At 34.7% G+C, this 26,721-nt stretch overlaps 1 protein-coding gene and 1 long non-coding RNA gene across 4 annotated transcripts in view; one reads left to right on the forward strand and one right to left on the reverse strand.

Moving 5' to 3' along the window:
• The window catches only part of LOC135849425 (cardioacceleratory peptide receptor-like), a 124,546-nt gene that overhangs the window by 71,729 nt on the left and 26,096 nt on the right, over nt 1-26,721 (forward strand). For all 3 annotated transcript variants that reach the window (XM_065369863.1, XM_065369865.1, XM_065369864.1), the window contains exon 3: nt 428-513. In XM_065369863.1, the coding sequence (XP_065225935.1) occupies nt 507-513 (7 nt within the window). In that variant the 5' untranslated portion in view covers nt 428-506. The remainder of the gene's footprint in view (nt 1-427; nt 514-26,721) is intronic.
• The window catches only part of LOC135849426 (uncharacterized), a 109,262-nt gene that overhangs the window by 67,125 nt on the left and 15,416 nt on the right, over nt 1-26,721 (reverse strand). The window lies entirely within an intron of this gene.

Genomic DNA, 26,721 nt, shown 5'->3' on the forward strand with positions numbered 1-26,721 from the left:
AATTTTAACACGTGGTAAGCATACTTAGGTGAAAGGAGTGGGGAAAAATCACTCAGTGTAAATACCGCCTTTCAAATACAGTAGTTTTGATTTAACGCGAAAATGATTATAATCGATACTAGTTACTTCTCGTCTGTAACGAAAAAATAAGAATCAGAAAAAGAAATAACCTATTCAATTCAACTCGTGATTTTGACAAATATGGCTATGTAATTATCTGACGCGTTTAGATATACTCGCCAGTCGCCACATTTACCATTTTCGATGACCTAACCTGTTTCATCTCTCGCGACTTCGCGAGCAGTTTTGGAATAAATCTACGTGGTATGTCTTCGACTGCAGATAAATTGTAAACGTAAACCAAACTGCAGGAATTTTTTTTTCGTTTTATTTATGCGATTTTTTTGCTTTCTTTACATTGTTGCAGGTCATCGCGATTAGAGCATTTTTATCAAGCATGGAGTTCCCTCGCACGAATATTCTTCGTTTTGGATGAATTCTAGTCGATGTTTGGTGAGTTGCCATGTATGTGATTCGATTCGTCGATATTTTTTTCGTGATTTTATTTCGCATGGTGAATAATGTGCTGGTGACCTTTCTCGATTTATGTGAACTTACAATGTTACAAGAAAAAATCAACTAGGGAGTAAAATTTGGTAACCGATGGAAAGATCTTCAAATTTGGTTGAAAATATTTTACAAACGTGACGGCAGCTGATCCCTGCTAAAGTGTGACTTGAAGACCACCCCGTCCTTTTTCTGTTGATATTCCACACTTCGAGTCTTTGAGAACAGTAAAACATCACGTGTTGGAATTTGCTGCGCTTCAAAAAATCATAGAGACCGAGTCAACAAAAAATAGCTGACTCAGCTTCAGTCTTGTTTTCCGGTGTAGTTTTACCGGAAAATAAATTTCCTAGACGACGTTGCGTTTTACGACTCTGATAAACAGGCACTGTTAAATAGGTAGGTATACATATTTTGTCATCGAACAAATAAAAATAATATTCTCTGGCACAAGTTGATAACTTCTTAAAATTGTCATTAAACACGGAACATTTTTAATTTCGATCATTTTTTAATCACATTTCAAAGTTCATGAAACAATAAGATGGTCTAGTCGAATTACCTCATCCGTTCGCTCAGAATGTAAAAAGCGATCTGATGACTGATTCTGAATCATGAAAGTATTTGGAAAAAAAATAAGCTTGGGTGACATTTTTTAAAATCCCTTCCCTTCCGAAGGTTTACCCCCTTACAAGTTTAGAGGTTCAAAAGTCTTTAAAATTGAGTTTGAAAATGTCCTCGATTTTTCTATAGAAATTTTCTATTGCCACTACATATAAAGAAACCTTAATTATTACTTAACAATAGGTACCTAGTAAAATCGTCCAGGAATTAAATTCTTCCAGTAAAATAACACCCATTTGTTCTGGAATATTTATACGTTTTAGAGCATATTATTTCGGAGTTCTTAAGGGAATATTTAAGCGCATATTTAGGGTTGTTTACGAAAGGAATATCCGAGCCCTGCTAATTATTAACTATGAAATTCCAAAATCCAAAATTTTACAGTGATGTTCTGACTTTTGATGAAATGATTAAATTTTTTGAAAAGAGTAGCACCCGTGGGTGGGAGAGGGGAGGAGTGATGACGATGTCTCTGGATAGGAAATTTCACTCTGAATACTTGAAGTAATCATCACCTTTGCGCTATTTTCAATAATTTTCGCAATAAATGCAAATAATGTGATTTTTTCAAAAAAATTGATTTTCCAAATTTGGAGGGTGCGGCCGGTAAGGGATGCTCTCAAATGAAATGTTTTCCCTAAAAATGTATTTTAGCCCTCAAGGAACAATTCTTACTTTGAATTTTTTTCGTGGGACTATTAGGAAGGGAGATACGTGGAAGAGGTCAGGAGGTCCTCAGAGGGGGAGGGGTTGGAGAAATTTATTAAAATCTTTCCGAATAGGAAATTTCATTCTGATTAACTTATGTGATTATCACTTTTGCACTATCTTCAATAATTTCTACGTTAAATGCAAATATTGTGATTTTGAGTATTTTTCAAAGAGGAGTTTTCAAATTTGTGTGGCAAGGGTTGCTCTAAATGAAATTTTTGTAATAACCAAAAATGTGGAGAAGCCTTCAAGAAATAACTTTTATTCGAAACATTTTTCTATATGACCAATAGAAGGGGAGATAGCACATTTTTAAGAAAGGGGGAGGGTAGACCTTCGGAGGGGGGGGGTCTAAAAAAAATGGCACACAAGCTTATTTTTTTCCAAACCTTCTACATAGATTCAGAATCAGTCATCAGATCGCTTTTTACATGCAGTGCGAATGGAGGCATTTTTTGGAGCAAATTCGACTAGACTACGAGACAAATCTGATTGTGAAGTCTTGAAGAGAACAGACTGACCTTAGTACCTCTACCTAAGTACGTCAAAAAATTAAAGTTTGAAAACCTCAAAACTGAACTTTCAAGGTGAAAGCTCAATTTATTTTTATTGATGTGAATGGAAAAGTTGAAATCAACCATTCAACCATACGAAAATTTAAGACAATCTACGAGTAGTAGGTAGGTAGAGGTACTTACATTTAGAGCCCTTTTTCGTTGTCTTATTATCCAATTCAATTCCATCAAAATTTTTGAAAAAATGTATAGTACTTAAAAGCTAAGTGCCACGTTTATTGTTACCGAAAAAGAATCCTTTTGAGCTGTCACCTTTAGATTCTAATGAAACCAAACTACGAACAGTTTGAAACAGTATGCTCTTAAACCCATATACTACAGACCGAAATTTTAGGGGCTGAAATAGGTACCTACTAGAGCTGAAAACGGTACTCGCTGACAGCGGGTAACTATCGTATCCGTATCCTAAATTCTCGCTACTCGGTAGTAGCGGGTAGCGAATTGAAAAAATGTCGCACCGGTTCAGGATATAACTAGTAGCGCATTGAATGCGTAGCTGGTGTACCGGCATGACATCATCATTGTCATCAATCATGTCAAACGTCAATCACACATACGAATGACAGGTGTCGAAGCGTAACTCCTCCCACTTACGCATTATCAAATTTTGGGGTGCATGCGCAGACCAAGTGCGAAAACATTCGGGTTGTACTCGCTATACGCTACTAAACTATATCCGAATCAACCCGATACAACCACTAGCGGGTTTAGCCGGTATTTTAACCAGATACCGGTAAGCGGGTAGCGTAACCGTTTTCAGCTCTAGTACCTACTTTACTTACACTTTTGGATTTTTGGAGAATTTTTCAAAATTCAAGAAACGGTTTTTATGATGATTTTTTCACTACTTTTGCACAAAATAGATATTTTTTTTAACAATATGAGCCACTGAGAACAATTATTTCATCTTAACTTCCCCCTCCCCTCTTTCATTTCAAAAACCACGAGTTTTAAACTATTCTCGACCATGCAAGGAATTTGAAAATGTTGAAAACCACCCTAAAAACGTGTTTTTTGCAAACAAAAATGAAATCCAGAAAATAAACTTGGCTGGCTAAAATTCATTTTTGGATTTTTGGGAAATTAAAAAAAATAAACCTGTTTTTATGGCTATTTTTTCATTATTTTCACAAAAATATTTTTCAAAACAAAATAAGCCGGCGTGAACAGATATTTAATCTCACCCTCCCCACCTCATTTCTAAAACTATAAATTTTTGGCCATTTTCGAGCATCCGACGAATTTGAAAAAGCTGAAAACCGGCATAAAAACATATTTCATTTTGAATTAAATCCCAAAAAAGACTTTAGACAGCTAAAATTCTTTTTTGGATTTTTTTGTGATTTTTTGGGAGTTAAAAAAATTGTTTTTATATTTTTGATGATTTTTTTATCAGACATATTTTTTTTTAACAAAGTGATCCAGCGTTTTAATAATTAGGTACCAACTTCAGTTTAGCTCCCCGTTCCTCTCTTTATTTTGAAAATACCAGTTTCAGGCCATTTTGAAGCCTTCAACAAATTTGAAAATGCTGTAAATTGCCACCAAAAATTTTGCAAAATTTAATCTAAAAATAGAGATGGGCTCCAAAAATTCATATTTTTGCTTTTCAGAAAATATTTTGGAATTGCAGCATTCTTAAAAAACAATTTTTTCAAACAAAATGAGCACGAGCCAGAGTAAATAGTTACCCATTTAAAACCTCGGCCACTATGAAGCTTCCAATTAAAATGATAAAAATCGTCGTGAAAATTATTTTTGATCAATCCAAAAATGAGTTTTGTCATTTAAAATTCATTTTCAGATTATTGAAAAATCTTTGAAAACTAAAAAACTTTTTTTATGATTATTTTTCATATTTTTTTTACAGAAATTTTTTAAAAACAAAACAAACCCGCGTGAATAATTCCTTCATTTCAACCTCAGGAATTGTCACATCCTGATTGTCGAATCATAATTTTCTTTAATTATTAGTATGAGGTCTATAGGTACTTTTTTAAAAAGTTCAATTTCTCAACCCCCGGTTCCTTTATGTTTACGAAACGATTTTTTGTTCTTTCAGCAGTCTCGATAAAATTTCCAAGTTCGACTAAATTTATAAGACAGCGTTTCATCGACAATGTGGATAAAATTTCCACACCGATAAATAAAGTTCAATATTTTAAATTCCTTTTACGACATATGTACTACGTTTGTCAGTAAGTTTATGGTCTAAGAACAAAACAACCAAAAAAATTCTCTGATCCGACATGTCCAAGTCATTAAAAGTACGACACTGACGATAAATCTTAAACCGTTTTACCCAAAGGGTTTAAATTTGATGGGAATTTAAAATAAAATACTATCTTTTCAATGTCACGCTGTATCTTAAAACAGAGTAGGTACATACGCAATTCTTTACTTACCCAAAAACATGATTTTTTTTCTTGTATCTGCTGATTTTGTGGTGTTTTGATTTACGCATTCCACCATAGAGGTAGGTATAAAAAAAAAGTACAAATAAGCTACCTTGAAATTCTCCACCTACAGGTACCTATGTTCTATTTGAAGCTCCTTTTTTTTTTTTGGTTAATATCGAGAAATACACCTTCGGTATTTTTTTGCAATCGTGAAACGTCCACGTGAATAAATCTTAAAAGTAACTTTTTTGCCGAGTGTGTTGAATTCGCAAACGCTACAAAGATAAAAGAGAATTCTCATCTATCAATCTACAGATTTTTGTACTTTATAGTGATTTTTTTTTCCACTGCCATCGGTCACACAATTCGTATAGCGCGGATTCTTTTGTAAAAAGATTCTATATTCTCATACCGAAGTGGAAATTCACTCTCGTAATTTATTTCTGCACAATAGAACACGGTAAAAAGTACATGGAAATTAGCACAGGCACACAGGCCGAGCACCCCAAACACGTTGCTTTAAATTAAACTTACCCAAAATCACTTTGAAATGCCATTTTTAAAGCTCGTAATTACTTTAGTTCATAATTACCGGAGCTGTTTTTAAATTAAAACGATAAATTGCCGGCTGGATTGCGTCGAAATAAAAATCACCCAAAGGATTGTTGTATTTTTTTTTTATTTATTTATTTTTTCCCTCTCTTTTTTTTCACCATTAGAAAAACATTACTTACGCTTGCGTATTTTTTGCGGGCACGTTCGGGCTGTGCTTGTGTGTTTTTTCTAAGCTTGTAACAGAATAATTAACACGATATTTCAATTTTCAAACGCGTTGCATCGCTAGAATGAGATTGATTTGGCGCCTGGCTTAGCCTTTGCTTATGCCAATCAATTAGTGAAATGGCATTCGTAGTAATTTTTTTTTTATTTCAAATAAATTAATTTTTTGTTTACACTTTATCGCACGCGGTGTGGATTTTTTTATTACACGCAAGAATGCAGATCAAATGGAATATATACAATGTACCATATTGGATTTGCCTTTTATCCAAGCTAGTTGTTTTTTGTTTTTCAATCAATTGTCATTTTATTTGAATGCATTATGTTTCCTAAAATACAAAAATTTGTGGAAAGCTCTAAAGAATTGATGAGTTTTTAAAAATTCACAACGTTTTCAGTTTATAGACCTCGAACGTATTCGTAAAAATATAGAAATCCTCGCACGAATTTTCCAAAAAAATCTCTCAATGGCGTCGCAATTCGGCTACCATAGGCAATTTTTTAGGCCAATTTTTATGTCCTATAAATCTGATAAAGTAGCATTAAAAATCTACCTATTCTAGCTCGACTGAGTACTCATCCACTTGAAACATATACACCCCTAGTTGAAAAAAAATTTTCCATCATATCTCTCGTTATAAACCGAGGGACAAAAAGTAAAAGCAAAAGTATATTATAGGTACCTATTTATCTGTATACACGAAACGTTACACCGACACACTCGATCGAACACAAATTACTACAAAATCGTAAAACGATAAAAATACATAAAAATGAATCTGATTCGAGATGAGTATAATTTGATTACGTGATAAATGAGTCATAAATCAAATAAAACCGCTCGAATATCAAATATACTTTATGGTTGCGAACGGTGGATGTACTGAAGGGAGAGTCTGTGTGACATACGGTAGATTTTATTGCCGATTCGATGCTTACTTATACGTTCGTATAACTTGTTGAATGGCATCAATCTATCACAAATGAATACAATGAATCGGTATGAATTAGGGAGAAAATTTGTATTGTCAGTCAGTCTCGTTATTCCGTTTGAAAAACTCCTTTTAAGAAAAGAAACTTTCTTATCGTGGTGCGAAAATCGAGTCAACCGCGATTTGAATAATTTACGTACCCGAAAAAAAGACCATAGAAGAGGGAGTGTGAAACGAAACAAACGATCGATCGATAAAGGACTGGAAATTTTTATCCTTAATGCGAGATGTTGTATCAAATATCTACCAAAGGTACTTGCTTGCTTTAAATTTAAGTATAATCAAGATAAGCTAATGTTTTTTGAAATATCCTGTTTGTAATTTTCACCGCAGCTCATTTTAGGGGGGAAGGAGTGCCCCAAAAAAGCTCAGAAAAAGGGCTTGAGGATGAACAGAAGTCATCTAATTTTGAATAACGTTTTCAAGGACAATTTTTTTGATGCAATAAATCAACAAAAACATTTTGTAAGACACAATTTTTTTTGGCTCGAGTCTTTTTTGCACCAGCAAGTACTCTGGAGTTAAATCCGGAGGGGGAGGGGCGGGTAAATAAATCATTTAAGTTCTCTAATAAAATTTGTAGGCATAAATAAGTCAAAATTTCAGATGATTTTCAAAAAAAAATAGTTTATCTAATATAATATTTTATTAAAATAAACGCAAAAAGAACAGCAAAAAATGTTTGGAAAAAAATAAGATGTCCCAAAAAGTCAAAAAAAAAATACCAATCTTTTTATCATACATACATCAAATTTTCATCCACTAAATCATTTGATTTTGACCTGATGAGGGGGGATGATTTTATACCGAAGCGTTCCCTTCCTCCAAAATATATCCAACCTCATCAGGTTATAATTATGACTTCGTCATGGGAGCCCATTCAAAGGGCACTATGTGCCTCAAAATTTTTGAAAACCATGAAATTTCCCCTAATTAAAGATTTTTTTGAATAATAAAAATTGGAATAATCTAGGTATACCTACACAGTTGAAATATGAGCGATCTACAGAGATTGAAGTGGAGGGTTGAAATGTTTCAAAGTTTTCAAAATCACTATTTACCTCCATTATTTCATCGCTAGGTTGATTTTTTCGACTTTAAAAATTGAAGCAGTGGATCTCGGAAAATATTTTTGATCATCGGATGAGTTATGGGAGGAAGGTGACTTGACCTACAATTTTTTTCTTAAACTGAAGTTCGCTTGGTTTGAGAGCCTTTTTGATTCGCAAATTGTGATATTTACTTATTGGTTCAAAAGTTAAGAAAGGACAGATTTTCAGAATTTTGGCAGATTGTAATCTTCTCCCTTTTCTTTAAATCAAAATTCTCAAACTCCAAACAAACTTACACGAATTTTTACGTTGAAAGCCGAAAAATTTAAGGACACTGGAATCCTTCATAATCCATTTCAAATTTGAGGGACATCCCTCTATCTCTCTAGGAGCCCCTTTAGATTCAAAATGCATCTTAACAACGCTAGCATATGTAAATTTTCAATTTTCAACTTGAAAATAGTGATTTTTGGAATTATTGCAGGGGGAAAGAGAGCTTGGAGCCAGAGTTGAAAATATTTTCTTTCTAATGATTTTAACTATTTAAGACAAATTTTCAAAATCTAATTTTATAATAAAAATTAATATATTTAGGGGAAGGGGAGATGAAAAACACACATTCTGGTTTTTGATGAAAATTGATGAAGAAATTCAAAGATTCATTTTTAATGGGGGACTGTCCAGAAAAATGTTGAGCACCGAAGTTGAACAGGGATCTTGGGCAGGGTTCTCCAAAATGGCTCCAAAATGGCTCCAAAATGAGACCATTCAAAAAAAATACCTAGTTTTTTCCATTTTTAGGTACCTACTGATGTCCTCCTAACTAACTCGTATTTTTGCTTCTTTTTCTTTTGAATATCTCGCAGCTTTTTGTTATTTGGAGGCACTTTTTCTTCAAGGATTTCAATAATTTGTCTACAAGTCATATCTTTCTTTTGATAGAATGCGATGTCTCTCAGTCTTTAATGGAGATCAGGAATATTTTCATCCAAGAATTTGAGCTCAAATGGCTCTATACTTGTTTGAAATTCGTCTTTTTCTATCACATATGGATAGACTCCACTCTCACCTACAAGGACTTCAACAATGACCTTATTGACATCCAATTCAGGGGCACTAATAACGTACCTAGAGTTTTTTATTGGAGTGTTGTATGTCATAATCTAAATCGTAACAGTTCAAGACAGTTATCCAATGAGATAACAATTTACAATAGACAATAAGTTTGATCTGAAGTGTACACGTCAACCATGTAACTAAATCTGGAGTTTTTGCACACATTTAACTAGACACATCATTTCAGAATCGAAAAGTGTGAAATATTTTTGATGATCCTTAAAGGCAATAGAAATGAATAATATAATTTGCTTCTCTTCCCCTTTGACATAAAAGAGGACTCCATTCGTTGCATCTACTGGTAATTTTGTATCTAAAAATAGATCGCTTTCTTTTAGAACTTGTTGTGATTTAAAATCCTTATGAAATTCGGCCTTTAAAAGTTCAAAGTTTCAAAACTTTCTGTTGGATTTCTGTCCATTCGACGGGGACATCTCCTTTCGTAAGTTTGTAAATAGGATTTAGGATTTGCGAGTATTCGGGAATAAAGTCTCTGTATATATAGGCCAGTATTACCTAAAAGAGGTGAATTCTCAATCTCTAATAAAAACGAAATTTTAGCCTTGAAAGAAGGTGCAATTTCAATTTTTGAACCTCTCTGAATCATTGAATTTAAAATTCAATGTCACTTTGAGTCCTTGAAGATGTGTGGATCGCAAATGCTTCCATTATTTTGAAAAACTGACAATTATTTATTGGCATCATTTCAGCAGATTGATACCCTCAAGAATTTTTTTTTAGAATCATTTTGAAGAAATTTTGAAAATTGATATTTTTTTACCCATTTTAATGGGTATTTGAAAAAAATCAAACCTAAAAAAGTGCATCTGGACAATTTTATCAAAACTACTGTGCACCGTGCAGCAATTGAGATACTTCGACTTTCTGAGCACGAATCTAGCATTAGTTTTTTCAAAGCGAATTTTTAAGCTCAAAATGAAGTATTAAAGAGATGAATAAAAGTGCCGTTAAATTGATTTACGAACTTGAGTCAAGGAAGTTCAGATACCCGAATTTTTCATCGTCGTTTTTTCATTGCCCCAGTAAAACGTAATCGCAGGTATTTTTTTATTTGGCGACTCATCTATACTGAAATCTATTCGAAAAGGATGCCTATTTGGATTTCAAGACAGGCATCCAGTCCAATGTCCATAGGGAAAATTTTCTTTCTCGCAGCACGTGCTTGTATCCAAATTTGAACCATGGCAGACATTCGCTATAGGACACCTTATGTGCATTCAAACTGTATACCTACACGTTAAGATTTAAGTGCGAACAAGGCCTGGCATGTCAATAATGTGAAATCATTTACTAAAACTGGAATCGTACCGGTAAATCATAGAGAATACCGCAAGATAAACTTTACCACTTTATTATCAAACTTTTTAGTCGTTTAATTGGCTAGCAGTGGAAAGCGTGGCAGGGCAGAATAATGTAGCAAATTTATTACACGTGACGTGTATGTACTTATAATACACATACCTAACCTACACATACTCAACCCAACTGAAGGCGTAATCTGCCGCGACCATTTTACCAACATTTGTACCCGAATATGTACCACGAATCGAGTGAGAGACTACAGACGGATAGACAGACGAGACCGACACATATAGTCCATTTTTATGTAAAAATTATCATTTTATATTCGTATTATTTATACAATATCAAGATTTACGTGCCCAGTACACAATTACCATGTGCCATGTGTACGTGTCTGAAATACGTTCAGAGTCATCGCGAACGGTTGTTGAAAAAGACCGCTAGAATAGCCAATGTCGATAATAATTATTTCACTATAAACGAATCACCCTTTCATTCTGCCAAAGACTATACCCAATCTGGCTCTCTAACCACTTTAGAATTGGCCAAAATGGCCATAAATTACGTGCTTCAATACCAAAATGACGACAATTAGAAGAGCTCGAAGCATCTGTATGGGTCCGAAGTATGAATTAAGAGCGAGTAGTTTAAAATCATCCATCGCATTTACACCGTAACCATCCTCCCTTCTTTCTTCCCTGTAGGGATTTCCTCGATACCGCTGCATTTTATTGGCACTTGCGAGTGGTAGCGCGGATTCATTTAGTCGTCGAAATAAGCAAACAACGTTACTTACTTTATACCTTCTCGACAGATGACGAAATGTAAATAACTCGAAGTAGCGAAGCGTGTTGCTTTACTGGTATATACCTACCTAGTATAAGTATTTGCAAATTTTGAAAATTTTGTTTGAATTCTAATTAGGTAATCTGTATGCTTGTTCGTCTAAAACTTTCGAATCGATTAGAAAACGGTAACGGAATCGAGAAGAGGTATTGGCGTTGTTTTCTTTGAGAACAGACGAAGTGATAATGCGACACAGAAATAAGATATAGGATTGATGAAGCAAGGGTTGCAGTGTGTGGAGGTGTGATGTCGTGCTTTGGTAAAATTTTCCTTACGTTGAAGTAATTTATAAAGCGGGGTGAGGTACTTTTAGGTAGATAAGTACGTACGAGTAAGGTGTAGAAAGGTGAAGATCGTGCATGGTAATTTGCATTGTTAACTTCTTTGATCTTTTATTCGTGATTTCCTGTCGTCTTTTTGCCATTTGATTCGCGTTGACGATCTACGTATATAATTCGTTTCACGCGATAATAATCGGAATACGATAGAGCGAATTTATATGTATGTGCATAAGATGAGACGATGCTATGTAGATACGTCTTCTTGAACCTGAGGATTATTGGCCTGTTTACTGCTCGATTGACTCAATGAGACGATACCCATAGCCCGAAGCTGCCCAGGCTTTCGAGCCATTTATACCGAGATGAAGATTTAATTGCGATTCTTCCATCAATTTCAACAATGGATGTGCTTTGTAAACAAACAACTCGTTTATAATTGTCCGCGCATTTAATTAACCATCGTGCGTATTGCGGATTTTTTACGCGAGTCGTAATTATACGCGATCGTCCAAGTTTTATTCTTATTTGTACGCTGAATTGGCCATATTAGAAGGTAGCTAGGACACGAGTGAGCCATCCAGTGGCGTCTAGTCGTCTTGAAAATATATACCGGTGTCGGTACCGGGTGATTTTATATACTCGATTACCATTGAAATTACTTCCTGCCCATGTCTCATGGCAGAAACGCCTGTGACAGGATAATTTACTCGGTTTGTTAACGAATTACCACGCATTTCAAATTAATTATCAATTTACCCCCTCGATTTACTGTCAATTACCGTCCCATTACGGTAATTACCTAAAATTAACCGAATTTGTTGCTGGTATTTTGATGTTGATTGAGGTAATTTTTTCTCTTTCTTTTTGAATCGTTTGTTAGACCTATTTTTAGTTTGCTATTGCTTACTTGTGATTAGTTCATGAAAGGTACCACCATCAATTGCCTTCAAACTGGTAGCTTTATCCTTGAAGCGATATTGAGTGAAAATAGCTTAAGATTTTCTAGAAGCTCACGTAAGGGAATCTCTAATAATCCGTTTACCTCTATTCAGCTGAAATTTGGCTCTCTAAAAGAACATGTCACTCAGACTTCAGAACCAAATTTTCAGCTGCTGCAGTTGATTTTTCAATTTTTCGCGAATTTTTGAAAATAGAAATATAAATTTACTTTTTTTACCACAAAAAATTGTTTCACTTTTTTTACCACAAAAAATTATTTGAAATTGTTTTTCTCTCAATCCTCGTCACCCCCTCCACACTTAAATGATAATCTTCGATGATCACAAAACGAGCAGAATCTAATAAGTACATTTTCCAAAATTGCTTTCTCCTCACAACCAACAAAATATCTACTTGTACCCACTTATTGTTAGGTAGGTAGGTATATTCTGTAAAAAAGATTTATCCTGATGAATTTTTGCCACGTTTTTTACAACCTTCGTTAAAGTTTTTTATTTACAATTCGATTTCACGAAATGTCTAAATCAGCGTAGTAATCCACATTTTGCCAACTTTTCAACGAGTAGGTATCGCATTTAATAGAAAAATAAGCTTCTACTCTGTTTACTTTTTTTTTCGTCGTAACGGCGATGAGGCAAAAAAAAGAGAATTTTTCAATCGGATTAGGACGTATAGATTTTGAACCAAAAAGGGATAAAATTTGTAAACATTATCTTGTCGTTATACGCGAATTAAATAGCGGGGCTGATTTTTGATTTTGAAAAAACTAGCCAACAAAGGCAATATACGCAATACATTTGGAACGGCTTAAAAGGTCATGGCTCTTGTGAAACTTCAAAAGCGAAATAAATCGCGTTGAATTAGCCGTGCCATAGTCATTAAGAATTGTACGCTTTATATTTTGGCTGCTTCGAAGACGCAGTTGAAATTTCTATAAGATTGTTTGCCCTTTCCTACTAACAATAAAGTTGCGTACAAATTGGAATTGATTTTTGGATGACCTTCGAATGTTTGAACTTGAAGTATGTATTTTATATATACGATGATATGGTTAGTCACAGTTGTAGAATATTTTAAAACGTGATCTTTTACGCGGAATAATATTTTCAAAAGGAAATTTTTTCGTGTTTTTGACCGAGTATGAGTTCATTTACCATACCCCATACTTACTGGAGATAAAGTTTTGAAAAGTTTTTTTACATTAAGGTTTTATTGGTGGTGAGTAAGATGAAGAATAGGGAACGGGGATGCAGAATTTCTTCGATTTCTGTAAGTTTCATTACTGTTGAGTATTAACAAGGCTACTTTACTGTAGTACATAGTATGATGAGTATTTGGAAAAGTTCCTTTGATCAGAAAAATTACTTTTAGGTCAGGACTAATGAAGGTCTTTTTCTGCCGAAACAAAAAAAAACTTGAAAAATTCAAAGACTATAACCAGAAAGAAATCCCAACTGGCAGAAAATTTTTTGAAACAAAGTTAAATTGAAAGACCATGCAAAAAATACATCGTCGTCATAGTCATAGTCATAGTCATAGTCGCAGCTCTTTTATGGGAGAACGTGTAGGTACCTACATACTTGCTTATATCGCTTATATCAGTCGGTTTCTAGCATATTTGGTGCTTTCTTTCAGGGTTTTGCAGGGAGAGTTATCTGGCGAGTTTGTTGTCATTAGCTCTGATTGTCTTCTTCCTCTTGTTGGTTTTCCTTGAATTTTGCCCTGTACCACTAGCATGACAATTACCATTTTCTCGAATTTTGTGTGTAATAGGTATAGTAGGTAAAAGCTCGTTATAACACTCTTCAAGGGACAGGAAAAAAGCGCGTTATAAGCAAAAGTCTCATTTTAACGCTGATGAGCGTAATACTGTGAATTATCATTTTAAAGCAATAAGAGCATAATAAAAGAAGTGGAAACGTGAACTTCATTTTGAATTTGAACAACTGTTCCAGTTGGAAATTAAAAAATCTGAAGTTTTACTTTGATTTTGAGGTCTGCTATAATAATATGAATATGTCAGTGTTACCAGCAAACTGTTTACTAGTGGTCTGCGCGGGTCGGGCAAGCCCGCGGGCTTACCCGACCCGGCCCAAGTACTTCGGGTAAAAAGCCCGACCCGACCCGAAAGCCCAAAACAAGCCTGACGGGCCCGAGCCCGACCCAACAATTTTAGTTGGCGTGATGCGACGAGATGGTTTTCCCAACAATAGGCATTGTTGTGACGTGAACATGCTGCTACACTTTTTGTACTCACAGCGCATGCGTTGAGTACGAAACCTGAGCCCGAGAAAGCCCGACAAGTCAGGCCCAACCCGACCCAACCCTACCCAACCCGACCCGACCCAACCCGACCCGACCCGACCCGACCCGACCCAACCCGACCCGACCCGACCCGACCCGACCCAACCCGACCCGACCCGACCCGACCCGACCTGACTTTTATCGGGCTTGGCCCGCGGGCTTTCGGACAGGCCCGTGCAGACCACTACTGTTCACTGTGGTCAACATTTTCAGAAAGCCTTGCTTTTTTGTTCCAAATTTTCCAAAAATTAATCAGTTGCTTTCCAAAATTTTGAAAAATTTTACTTTGCAGTTTTCTTCTCAAGATTTTGACGAAAAATCTAGAACTCTATTCTTTTGTGAAAACTTAAGATACTTACCAGCCTTTTTTGTAAGATTTGTATCAAGCTTTTAGTTGGATAAGGTTATCAAAAAATCTTACTTTTTTTGGCCAAAACTGAAAATAATTTTACTTACTTGTTTGTATGAACTGAAACTATTGAAAGTTAAAAAACAGATTTTTGGACAAAATTTTGCCATAAAAGTTTTTTTTTACTTTTTTAAAAATCAAAACTGCAAAAATTGCAAAAAAAGTTTTTGTTGTGGCCAAAATTGTCAGAAAGTGAGAATTTTTCACATGAAAGTACCTAAGCTTTCTTGTTTTAAAAAATGGTTTTTTGTTGTCAAACTTGATAATTATTTTTAAAATATAATTTTTCCTGAATTTTGGAGCTTTAAAACGGGATTTAGGTATAATCGCTTATGAGCGTTATATCGTGATTAATTTTACATTGGTTTAAATGAGGCTGTCTAGAGTCCGTGCATTTGCGGGAACCAACAAGCAGTATTGTGGAGTGGAACAGAACTGGAATGCTACACCCCTTACTTTTGGCAGAATTTTCGCGGAGCAGAATGGAACCTGGAGCAAATTACAAAAAATTTACAGGAGTGAAACTGGAACCAAACCTGAATAAAAATATGGGTTTTTAACACACCGACCTCACAAAATTTTTTGATTTTTATTGAACGTTTTACAAGGTTTTAGTGCGAACAACACATGTTTTTGCTGAAATTTTACCTCTATAATCCAGAAAATTATAACAAGACATGGTAAATGACATGAAATAGACCATTTTAAGGCTTTCAGCTCATCAAAATTCAAATCCAGAACAGTCAAAATACCAAGTAAAACCTTCCAAATTTTATTGGGTGTTTTTGGTGCTTCTTTTATGTGAGATGGACTTTAAATTTTATTAAAACACTCTAAATTCAACCATTTTTTCAAAATTTTGAGTATTTCAACTTTAATTTTTGCTCTGGACACAAAAATTCTGACATACTTTGAATGCAACCTCCTCTAAAACAAAAAAGAAAAGTCGGAGCAGAATGGAAAGCTAAACTAGAACGGAACAATATTTTTAAGCGGAGCAGAACGGCAATATAAGAAACTGGAACAAAATTCATTCCACCCCCCCCCCCCCACTATCAACAAGAAGGCCATTTTGGCATATTTGGCTGCTGACTCGGGCCCTTGTTGGTTCCTGCTTACGTTGGTTGTGCACACCATCCACCTAACTAGATTTCATGGACTATAGGGACCAGAGGAAGTCAGTGTTATAACTGAAAGTGATATAACAAGCTTTCAACTGTACCTACTTCATTTTCTTATATGTATTTAATATCCCCAATTAGTATTTTCCATTCTTCTTCAACTCTAACTAGGACTTCTGTGTTGGTGATGAAGTTCTTCCATGAGATCCCCAGTAGCCTTTGGTAGCACCCATTGACTTTTCAGATGTGGACTGCTAGCGGTGCATAAGCTAATGGTCTTGAACATAGTTCATCAGTTAGTCGAGGTGTGGCTTCTACACATGCCCAAATCTGAAAAATGCATACATGTGACATTATACCTCCCTCTGTCCACCCTGGCTGTTGAACCCTACCATGGTGGTATAACGTCATAACAGAGCTGGTGCATGTGCAGCTATTGCAACCCTCGACTTGCTATGTTCAAGACAATGGCTGTACATTAGGCTTATGGGCCACTAGCAGTCCATATCTGAAAAGTCAATGGTAGCACCACATCACAAAAGCAGATATGTTGTATTTTCTTTTCACATTCCGCCCTCATGGTCTATGTTTTGCAAGAGTACTTCAGAATATTCCATACATAGCATCGCATAATTCTCTTCCTCACACTTAGATTCATTGTTCAATTTCCAAGCATTTTGACGAGATTATTGAAAGCACTTTTTGCCATTCCAATTTGTGATTTGATCGGTTTTTGATCTCTACCATTAATATTTATCAGAACTCCCAAGATATCTCAATTTGATCTACGCATTTGATTTCTTGCCTCCCAATGATGATTATCAGTTATCACCTCTTTATCTTCTCTCTTGGTGAATTTCATTACCTTGGTCTCGCTTGTGTTTATCTTCATTCCATATCTCAGTCCAGCGCTGTTTATTCAGTAAAAGTAAATCATTACCTACCAGCCAAAATTTTATCTGCTCAAGTGAATTTTTTGAATTTAGGTACGGTACCTATTTTCAAAAATCAAATTTGGGCCAAAAATGGGAAAAATCAAAATTTTACTAAACTGATCTGGAAGATTGAAATTAGGTTTATACCCTATTTTTATCTTTCAAAATCAACTGGAAATGGTTTTGAGCCAGTTTGATCAATTCTGGATGATCCAGTAAATTTTTTGAAAATTGAAATTTTATACAAAAATTTTACACAAAAAGTTTAAAAGCTAAAATTTACTTCATACTCTAATTTTAAGTTGCTGAATTGATTGAAAGTGGTTTCAAGCCGTTTATCAGGCATCAGGCTCTTTCAGCCATACCTTGGAAATGTTTTTCAACATCCAAAGAACTTGGAAAAGATTAAAGGTAAAATGTAGGTTCTCTATAACTTCAAGCTCTCAACATCAATTACGTTATTTCATAAAAAATACCCAAAGGAAGAAATAAGTATTCACCCTAAGTCATGAACGATCTATCCGCACCAACCTTGACTTTTACTTTTCCGGCACAATATACATAAATGTCTTCACGTTAGTATAAAGTATAAAAAGAAATTGTAAAAGCTATGAGAAAAAACCTAAAGACATTGGTTTTGGCGTTTGAAAATCGTAGCCTCTTTAGAACGTACCCCATTTAAATATTAAAATTGCCAAATGTGTTGGTAGTATGTACCTATTTGAAAATGGCATAAAAATCGTTTCACATGGGTAAATTGAAACATGGCTAGGTAGGTAAATTGAAACGTATGTAATATTTCCACATTTATTCGCCCAGCTTTACACGCGAGTATGGTAATAACACGAAAAAATCTCCACTTATGGTACAAAATAACGCGCATTTCTTGCTCTCGCATTAGTAGGTACATGATGAAAATTGAATTTTTCCACCTTTGCACACCAGCAGCGCCTCCGTTGTAGACGAGCAACAAATTTCGCGTTTTCATTTCCTTCCGAATGATGTTTGAAATATCGCGCCCACAAGCATCCGCCACCATAAGTACATTACCTCGAATGTAATAAACATCGAAAAGAAATCCGAGCGCGTAGTGCGAATCAAATTAAATTGACAGCTACGGTAGCCTTTGCCTTTGTTTCGTACTCGTATTTACGATACAGTGAGTATCGCTTGCGTACCTACACTTTTTCAACGCCGCTCCTGCCCTTCATACCATGCACACAGACACACACGTAGAGTCTTTGCTTTCCTTTCACGCCATCGTCGAGTTTTCCACGCATCAGCTTTCCACGAGCGTACTTCGCGTAAAATATTCTACGCGTTTAATTAGCGTCGCAGAGGACTGCTGCGAGCTATAGCAAAGTTGAACTTATGAAAAGGGTGTTGAACCGTTTGCAAACGAGTACAATACCTCGTTGTATCACAATCGTGCGATTACATTCGACGGGTTTATTTTATTTTTTAATAATGTGCCATTTTGTAGGGTATAAAAAAGTGTATTAAAAAATAATCATTTGGGTGTAACTGAGCGAGAAGGATAGACCGAATTATTAGGAGTAGTGACCTGATATTATACAGTGTACACAAGTTCCATACTGAAATTCTATTTATGAGACCTGAGTGATAAATTTCAGTTTATTTTTTTTTTCGAAAAAATTGGCCCTTGAAAGGATCCGCAATTTTTCATTTAGGTACCTAAAAGTTTTTTAAGCTACCTATTTTCTTGAAAACAAAATGAATAAATAGAAAAAAGAACTAAATCAATGACTGAGTGATCAAGAACTAATCTTAATTATCTCAGTAATTTCATTTTTGAAATAATCACTCGCCAGATTTGTAAAAATGATTCTTCTAAAGCTATTTCTCAAATTATCCCTTCACCTAAAAACACACCAGTGTTAAAAACTCATAATTACATCAAAGATAATCGTCGACACGTCCATTAACAACTCCTCCGATACAGCAATATCATTTAATACATTTTTCGTTAATATGCAAAAAAAACCACTTCTTGAAACCGGAAAAGAAAGAATGGTACGGAAAACAGAATTTTTTATTTACAACTGCGTTATGTATTTATATAAGAATTTGCATAACATTCTAAAGCGCATTAATTATACGCCCGTTAATAGAACATTATATCGCGCTTTTAACTTTACCACCCTGCTCCACCTTATCATGCCGTCCGCCCCAGGTGCTTCAGTCGCGCGGCGACGAAATGTAGTCGCATGTAAACTGTATAGTGAAGCCAAAGTTAAAAGTTGAGCAAACTTTTTATCGGCTTAATGAATTCATATTTAAAACTATGAAAATCTAATGTAAAGTGTTCGCGTATTTACCCACGCTTCTGTGCGACGCGGTCTTCTTATTATGTGTTTTTTTCGTCACTTTTCTGGCACGAAGAGCTTTAATTTTTATTCCATTGACCTTTTTTTTTTGTATGTGTGTAATATTTTTCTTGCTTATTTCGTCGACGATTTAATGAGCTTTAAGGGTGCTTGAAAAGTGAGAGTTTGTGTGGGTTTAATTAGGTTAGGTACAGGGAAATGGCGGGATGAAATCTCAGACTATAGGAAATTTTTGTGGCCGAGTAGTTGAGAAATTCGCCAGAGTATCGTAAAAATTGTCTAAGATTTGTGAGAAATTCTGTTCTGTCTAAAAATTCCATAAATAAGTAGGTCTATTTTGTGATCGTTAAAAAGTTAAGAAAGGGGTTATGACGAAATTTGTGAAATAGTACGCCAGGAAAGTGTGAAAAATTTTATGGAAATGAGGTCAATATACGGAATAAAAAACATTGCATAAAAACCAAACATTTTCTGAGGAATTACTTTGACCTTGAAATTTCTAATCAAATACCTACTCAAATCATTATTAGGTCAGGTGGATCGCGAGACAAAACTAATCGGAGAATTTTGACCAAACACACTGGTCCCCTTCATTTCAAGTTGGAAGTCACTTGGAAAAAATTTCAGCGCCAGAGATGCCCCTAAAGGCGAGATGTGGGTCCTCAAATTGGGAACATTTTCGAAAAAATCGCGGTTTTTCTACTCAAGTCCATATACAACCTGTAAGATATCGTTTTCGAAATTGGGAGAATATTTTGGAATTCAGTGGTACCGATTTTTTTGATCAATGTTTAAAATTTTTAAAAATCGAAAAAATTTGGTAAGTTTTTGGCCAGTTTTCTTGAAACTGGCAATACATGATCAGAAAATTGGCACCACCGCAATTTAAAAAACAGCACCACCGTGCTCTAAGATTAATTTTTGAAAATTAAAAAAAATTAAAAAAACATGTTTTAAAAACAATTTTTAAACTTTTTCATAAAAATGACTTTTTTTTTTAGTAAAGTGAAACAACCTGAATAATTCTCCAAATTCAACTTTCACACATCAACAACTACTGGTTTTAGGACATTCAGGAACCTCAGATGGTTTTTCAATTTTCTCCAGGAGCTTCATAGTCAATCAGGAAAAGCTAAAAATGAATCCGAGGAACTACGTACATATATAACGTTGGTCGGTGCTTATTGGACAAAGGACATCCTCTCGTCCACTTTAGATAGTGAATTTTTGACTAAATTGCAAATTCTAGTCGAAGTGAAAAAAATCGAGTTTTCGAAGACATGCACATTCATTTTTGGTGCTTCCAGAGTGATTCGGAATTCCTGGAGAAAACTTGAAAATTTGTTGGAGGCTCCAAAAAGACCAAATTGCGATTTTTTTTAGTAGGAAGATTGCTTGGATAAACTAGATGATATCTTGCCGAAAAAATCGCTCTTTACACACCTTCTTTTGAACTTATAGCGGTCGAGAGGGTGCCCAAAAAGCACCTATCAAAATTACAGGTATTCAAGTTCATTTTTGACCTTTCCAGAGTGATTTGAAGTTTTTGGAGAAAATTGAAAAATCGCTAGAGGCTTCAGAATGATCTAAAACTAGTACATATGAGTACCTTAGAGTCAAACCCAGAATTCTCCAAATTTTTCAAAAATGAGGTTATGATCGTTTTGGGTACAGTTAGTAGGTACGCATCGATTGCCATTCTCCGTTTTTACCTATCTGACAGAATGACGCAATCAGGCGGGTCCAAAGTACCAGGTCAGAGTCAAATTCCGAAAAATGTCCAAAATTTTCAAAAATGAGATTATGGTCGTTTTGGGTACAGTTAGTAGGTACGCATCAATTGCCATTCAACATTTTACCCCATTCGATACCATGATGGTTAGGGAGTCCAAAGTACCGGGTTCGAGTCAAACTTTGAAAAAAATACTAAAAAAAAAAATTTTTTTATTCTAGTCGACTATAAACAACCTTGAGATACTTTCAACAGACTTGAATCTAGAATTATCCCTCATTTTATTATGCATTTTCGTGTATTTTCGATATTTTTTACAGACTTGGGAGTCAAAACCAGAATTCTCCAAAATGGTATCGTGAATTACTGCTATGGAAAGACTTGAAAATTTTTTTTTTTTGTTAATTCGATTGTTACCCGAAGCACTACATATAGGCGAGATCAGAAACCTGCTATTGCTGTTTCCCACCTTTCATCAGTTTTTTGCGTTTTTCTCAAAATGGTGAAAAGTGGAGAATTCTGGGTTTGACTCTAAGGTACTCATATGTAGTTGTTGATGAGTGAGAGTTGAATTTGAAAAAGTATTCACACTGGTTCACTTTGCTTAAAAAAGTTTAAAAATTGTCCTCAAAATAAATTTTTTAGACTACCTACATATTTTAAATTTTTTAAAATTCGCCAAAAATCTAAAAATAAAATTGAACACCTGAAATTTTGTTTAAAGGGGTTTTAGGATCTTCTTTTTCGATCTATAGCTGGTCTAGGTCAAATCGAAGAATGCCAATTGAAAAGATTTCCTTGACCGCAAAGGTCAAATTTTAAACTTATGGCAAATTTGTTTCAAATTGACGGAATAAAGAGCTTTTAACGTAAAATCCCATCAATCTTTGTTTTTCTCGCATTCTACTTACCATTAAAAACCAACCCAAAAAATTACAGGCACAGTAAATCCTCGATAACGAATCTACTAAGTATCAAAGAAGCTCTGGCGAGCAACCTTTTAAAACATACTCATTTCTAAATCCTTCTTAAAACTCTGCAAAAACAACAACTTATTAGTTAGATAGGAATTTCTCTTCGGGAAGTCTTCCACTTACCCTTCTCAACTTACTTTTCTAACAAAGAAAAAAAAAGTCGAAATTTTTTTTCGCAAAGGTTGTCCAGTTTACACTATTTAGAGAGCTTGTTTCGGGTTTAAATCCTATATGGTTGCGTTTCAAAGATAAAGTAAAATGGATAATTTGTTCGGCTGACGCATGTGGCCGAGGCTATTATTCGAGCAGCTCTAGCGTTGCTGTATACTAAGTTCACGTTCATAAAGTTTGAAAATCGAACGAAGAGACGACGTTTGTAGGAAAGTTTATTGTGGTACGTGGCGTATATATATATTTTAAAGTGCGTTAGAAAGAGAGAGGAAAATTTCGACGCGATAAAACACCGTACCGTGTATAAAACAATTACCAAATAATTTACGACTAAATGGACATGCGAGATCCGCCTTCTGACACGTTTTTAGCAAATCTATAACCACGAATGTTAAACCAATACGAAGGCTGTGTAAATTCGATCAGATTAATCGAGTACCTCTTTATTAACGGGTTTACAACCTGTTATTACGGACGCCTTTAGCGCGGAAATTTATCGTATTCTGAGTCCAACGCAGCGTCCAATTTCTGTGGTTGGCCTTTTGCGTTTCGTAGAATATTTTTGTATCGTACGTACCCCACGTTAATCATCTTCAGAGTCGGTGGTATCTGTGAGGATGGGTGCCAGACTAGTCGTAGGAGGACATTAAAGTCATGATCGATGACGGATGACGTCGAATTAACGACTTTGTATATGGTACCAATTTTTTGCCTCTCCTTACAAGAGATTTAAATTACCCTGGTGATGGAATACGATCCTAAATTAATAGCTAGACTATCGGAAATATTGTCCACTTGGGTTTCTTTTACACAGGGTGTTCAAATTTTGAATGCAACTCGATGAACCAGTCTTTAGCTGAGGATAAAATTCAATGAGATATTGTTATTAAAATTTTAGAAGCAGCATTTCATTTTTAGATTTTTTAAAGAGTTTCTAAAACTATAAATTTGAGCAATTTTCCATTGAAAAATTTTTAAAAATTGGGGAAGAAATCTAAAATTTGGTCGTTTTTTTCCACTTTAAGCTCATGAAAATGTTCCTTTTTCTCTGCCATGTGACCAAACGATGAGACAAAATAAATGAAGACTTTTTGTATCTAATTTTTAATAGATTTCAGTATCACAATCAGTCATCAACTACTTTAGCCAAATTTGAACTTGATGTTGGACACCCTGTATAACTCATCTAAATCTCTATATGATCAAACCATAAACATTTAAAAATTACGGTTCGATACATGTTGAAAAAAAAAATCAACTTGTATCAACTTTTAACGACATTTTATCGCGTACGCGCCGAAACGAGTAAATTAATTTTTTAATATAATTGTTGTGTTATATAGTTGATCTAACATTACACTGATGCGCGATCATTTAATGTTTCATCCCACGTGGAAAGTAGTCATGGCGTGTTGTTTATCATAGCATCATTTATATTAAAAGGGGAAAAAAAAACAGCCAAAGCGCGCAGAGTGATTGGAATTTTTCGATAATTGACAGAATGATGTAATATGTTTTCTACGTTCGATGGATGTCAATTATAAAGCTGCATCAAATTGCTTTATATCGATATTAACCTCGTCAGACGTGATACACATACTTATAATTGCATAGAAAATGCATCGCAGTCGTCGGCAGTTATTAGACACCGGCTATACGATGCCTTGCACGTTTCTTCGCCAGCGTTCAGTTCTCCGGACTTCGGCACTGACGGTCGTTTTTTCCACCCGTTAATGGGTTAGAAATTTATGAGCTCGGGTGACGTTTTTCTTTCAACGTGTACAAGTTTTTGGAGACCGCATACTCGTTGTAGAGAGATACGAGTTTAGGTCATTTTTCGCATTATTTTGTGAGTCATGTAACGTATGTAGCTGGTTACCAATTTAGGAAAAATCTGCAACTGCACGCGTTTTGTGTAAAAATTCGAGATATTTTGTATCCTTGGTTTTAAATTTGATCGGCGAAGGGAATGGATGAAGTAAGCTAATTTTACGCTGCGAGGTTTTGGCTTATTCTTTCATTGTAAAATTATCATAAGCGATAAACTTGATCCAATAAGGAATCCTCTAGGTCACCAAGTCTTAGAATTTGCTCATTTTTTTTTTTACCTATGAGTTTGAGGATCTTTAGGAGTAGCTCTTAAAAAATTTCATCTGCTCGAACGGAGAACTAAAACCTAAGAGTTTTAAGTGGGCTTTGAATTTTACAAAATCAAAATTGTCCAAATACCTGTTTCACAAAGTGTAGGTATTCAAATTGAAACTTTTTTATCCGTCCATTTCAAATCAAGGTTTGTTTGTTTGTTTGTTTTTTTTTCTGAAAAATCTGTGCAAAATAAAGAAATGAAATCTGAGATGATCGAACTGGAGACAGTTTACGATTAGGCTACGTACTTTAACTTGAAGCGTTGTTTTTTGGATTTTTTTCAAAATTAAGTGAACAAATCTGTAATCTGAAAACAAGAGTATTTCTTTAGAGGTAAGTACTTCAATTTTTTTCGAGAAATCGCTACTTAAAGTGATGTGAGCAACATATCTGCAGTCTGGAGACAGATATAGGTTTACTTCAAATTTGAGTGCTTTTTTGAGAACCCTACTCAAATCTCGAAATGAAGCAAAGTAATCAGTAACCTGAAGGCAGATCGACTGTTCACTCCAAATTGATTTTTTTCTTGAGAAATCTGCTCAAAATAAAGTCAACACATCTGTAACTTGAAGATTGACAGATCGGTTTACTTCTATAATTATTATTTAATAATGGAAGTACCCCAACCAAATTTTCAAACAGGGCACAAAGAAATAATCTATAGAGGACCCCCACAGTGCACTACCAGCCAAAATTTTGGATGCTGAAATTCATTTTTCGATTTTTGTTAAATTTTTGAAAATTCAAATTTGAAACAAAACTGGGGAAAAAATCAAAATTTTACTAAACTGACCTATAGAACGCTGAAATTTGGTTTGTACCCTATTTTTGACCTCACGAGTCGATTAGTGATGGTTTTAAACCGTTCTGGAGCCTCTTGCGGATTTTTGTATTTTTCCTATTTAAAAAAAAAAAAGGCTGTAAGCAGGATAAAAATTAAATCCAGCACTTATAAACTCAGATTTAGCATCGTTGTGGCCCTTTCGATCAATTCAGGCAAATATTTTCAAAATATTTTTGCGCCTGTTTGAATCCAACATTTTTCCAGGGATTATCGAAAAACGAAAAAAAAATTGAAAAATTCGTTGTTTGCGAACGCGTTAAAGAAAAATTCCATAATTTGGTTTGTACCCCATTTTCAACTTCATCCCAAGTCGATTGGGCATGGTTTCAAACCGTTCAGAAGTCTTCAGCTGATTTTCATTTTTTTTCTTTTCAAAAATACTTACCTAGGTTATTAATCATTGGGAAAAAATTGGATTTGAACCGGCTCGAAAATGTTTTGATAATGTGCGCCTAAATCTATCGAAATAGTCGCAATTAAAGATATCTACCACAGTAGATTCAAATTTATAAGGACTGAATTTCATTTTCATCTGACTTACCCCCTTTTCTCTTTCATTTCTTTCCTTTTTTTTTGAAAATTTAAGAACTCAAAACGAGTGGTTTAAAAAAGATAAAGTATCTAAGTAGGTACAAACTTCAGTTTTTTTCTTTTGCACGTTCTAAAATAATGAATTTTTAATTTTTTTTTCCTAAATAATTACAAGAGAGAATTTTGGATTTGAAACGTTGCAAAAACAATTTTGAGAACATGAACCTAAATCGGCCCCAAGCGTCGCTCTGAGATTTTGAGTGCTGAATTTCATTTTCACTCCTACATCCGGCATTTTTTTAAGAACTGGAGAATCCGAAATTCTGCTGGAGGCTCCAGAACGCTTCGAAACTGTCTCAAATCAAGTCAGGAGGTCGAAAATATGTTGGAAACAAAATTTCAGCTTTCTAGTTCAATTTGATAAAATTTTGATTCCCCCTCCCCATTTTTGGTCCAAATTTGAATTTACAAAAATTCGCCAAAAATCGAATTATGGCTATAGTGGTGTATTTTTGGATCTTCTACAGATTCCTTTTTGACTTCCGGGAGTTCCGGCTGGGCTGGGATACATCCCTTGTAAGGTGTTGGTGATTTTTTTTTTTTTTTTTTGAAATCTTCTGTAATCTGAAGACAAATTTGTTCAATTAAAATTGAGTTTTTTTTTCAGAATAAATGTTAAATTTTGTTTGAAATCAAGTGAACAATTAATTTATATCCCAGAAAACTACGAACATAGAAAGAGACCGGTTTCCTTCAAATTATCGTGTTTTTTTTTTAAGAGATGAGAGATGCGGTTGAAATGAAGCAAATGGATCTCTAACCTGGAGACCGTGAGTTTTGAAACGCCTTGAAATTTGAAATCCTAGGATTGTACTTAGCTATTCAATCACACGTTTCGTTATTCTTTTGAGGTCCTTTTTTTAAAAAGTTAGAACTTCATAAAATACACTTCTTCTGATATTCCACATGTTATGTTGAAAT

This window comes from Planococcus citri, chromosome 5 (assembly GCF_950023065.1).
Source record: "Planococcus citri chromosome 5, ihPlaCitr1.1, whole genome shotgun sequence".
NCBI lineage: Eukaryota > Metazoa > Arthropoda > Insecta > Hemiptera > Pseudococcidae > Planococcus > Planococcus citri.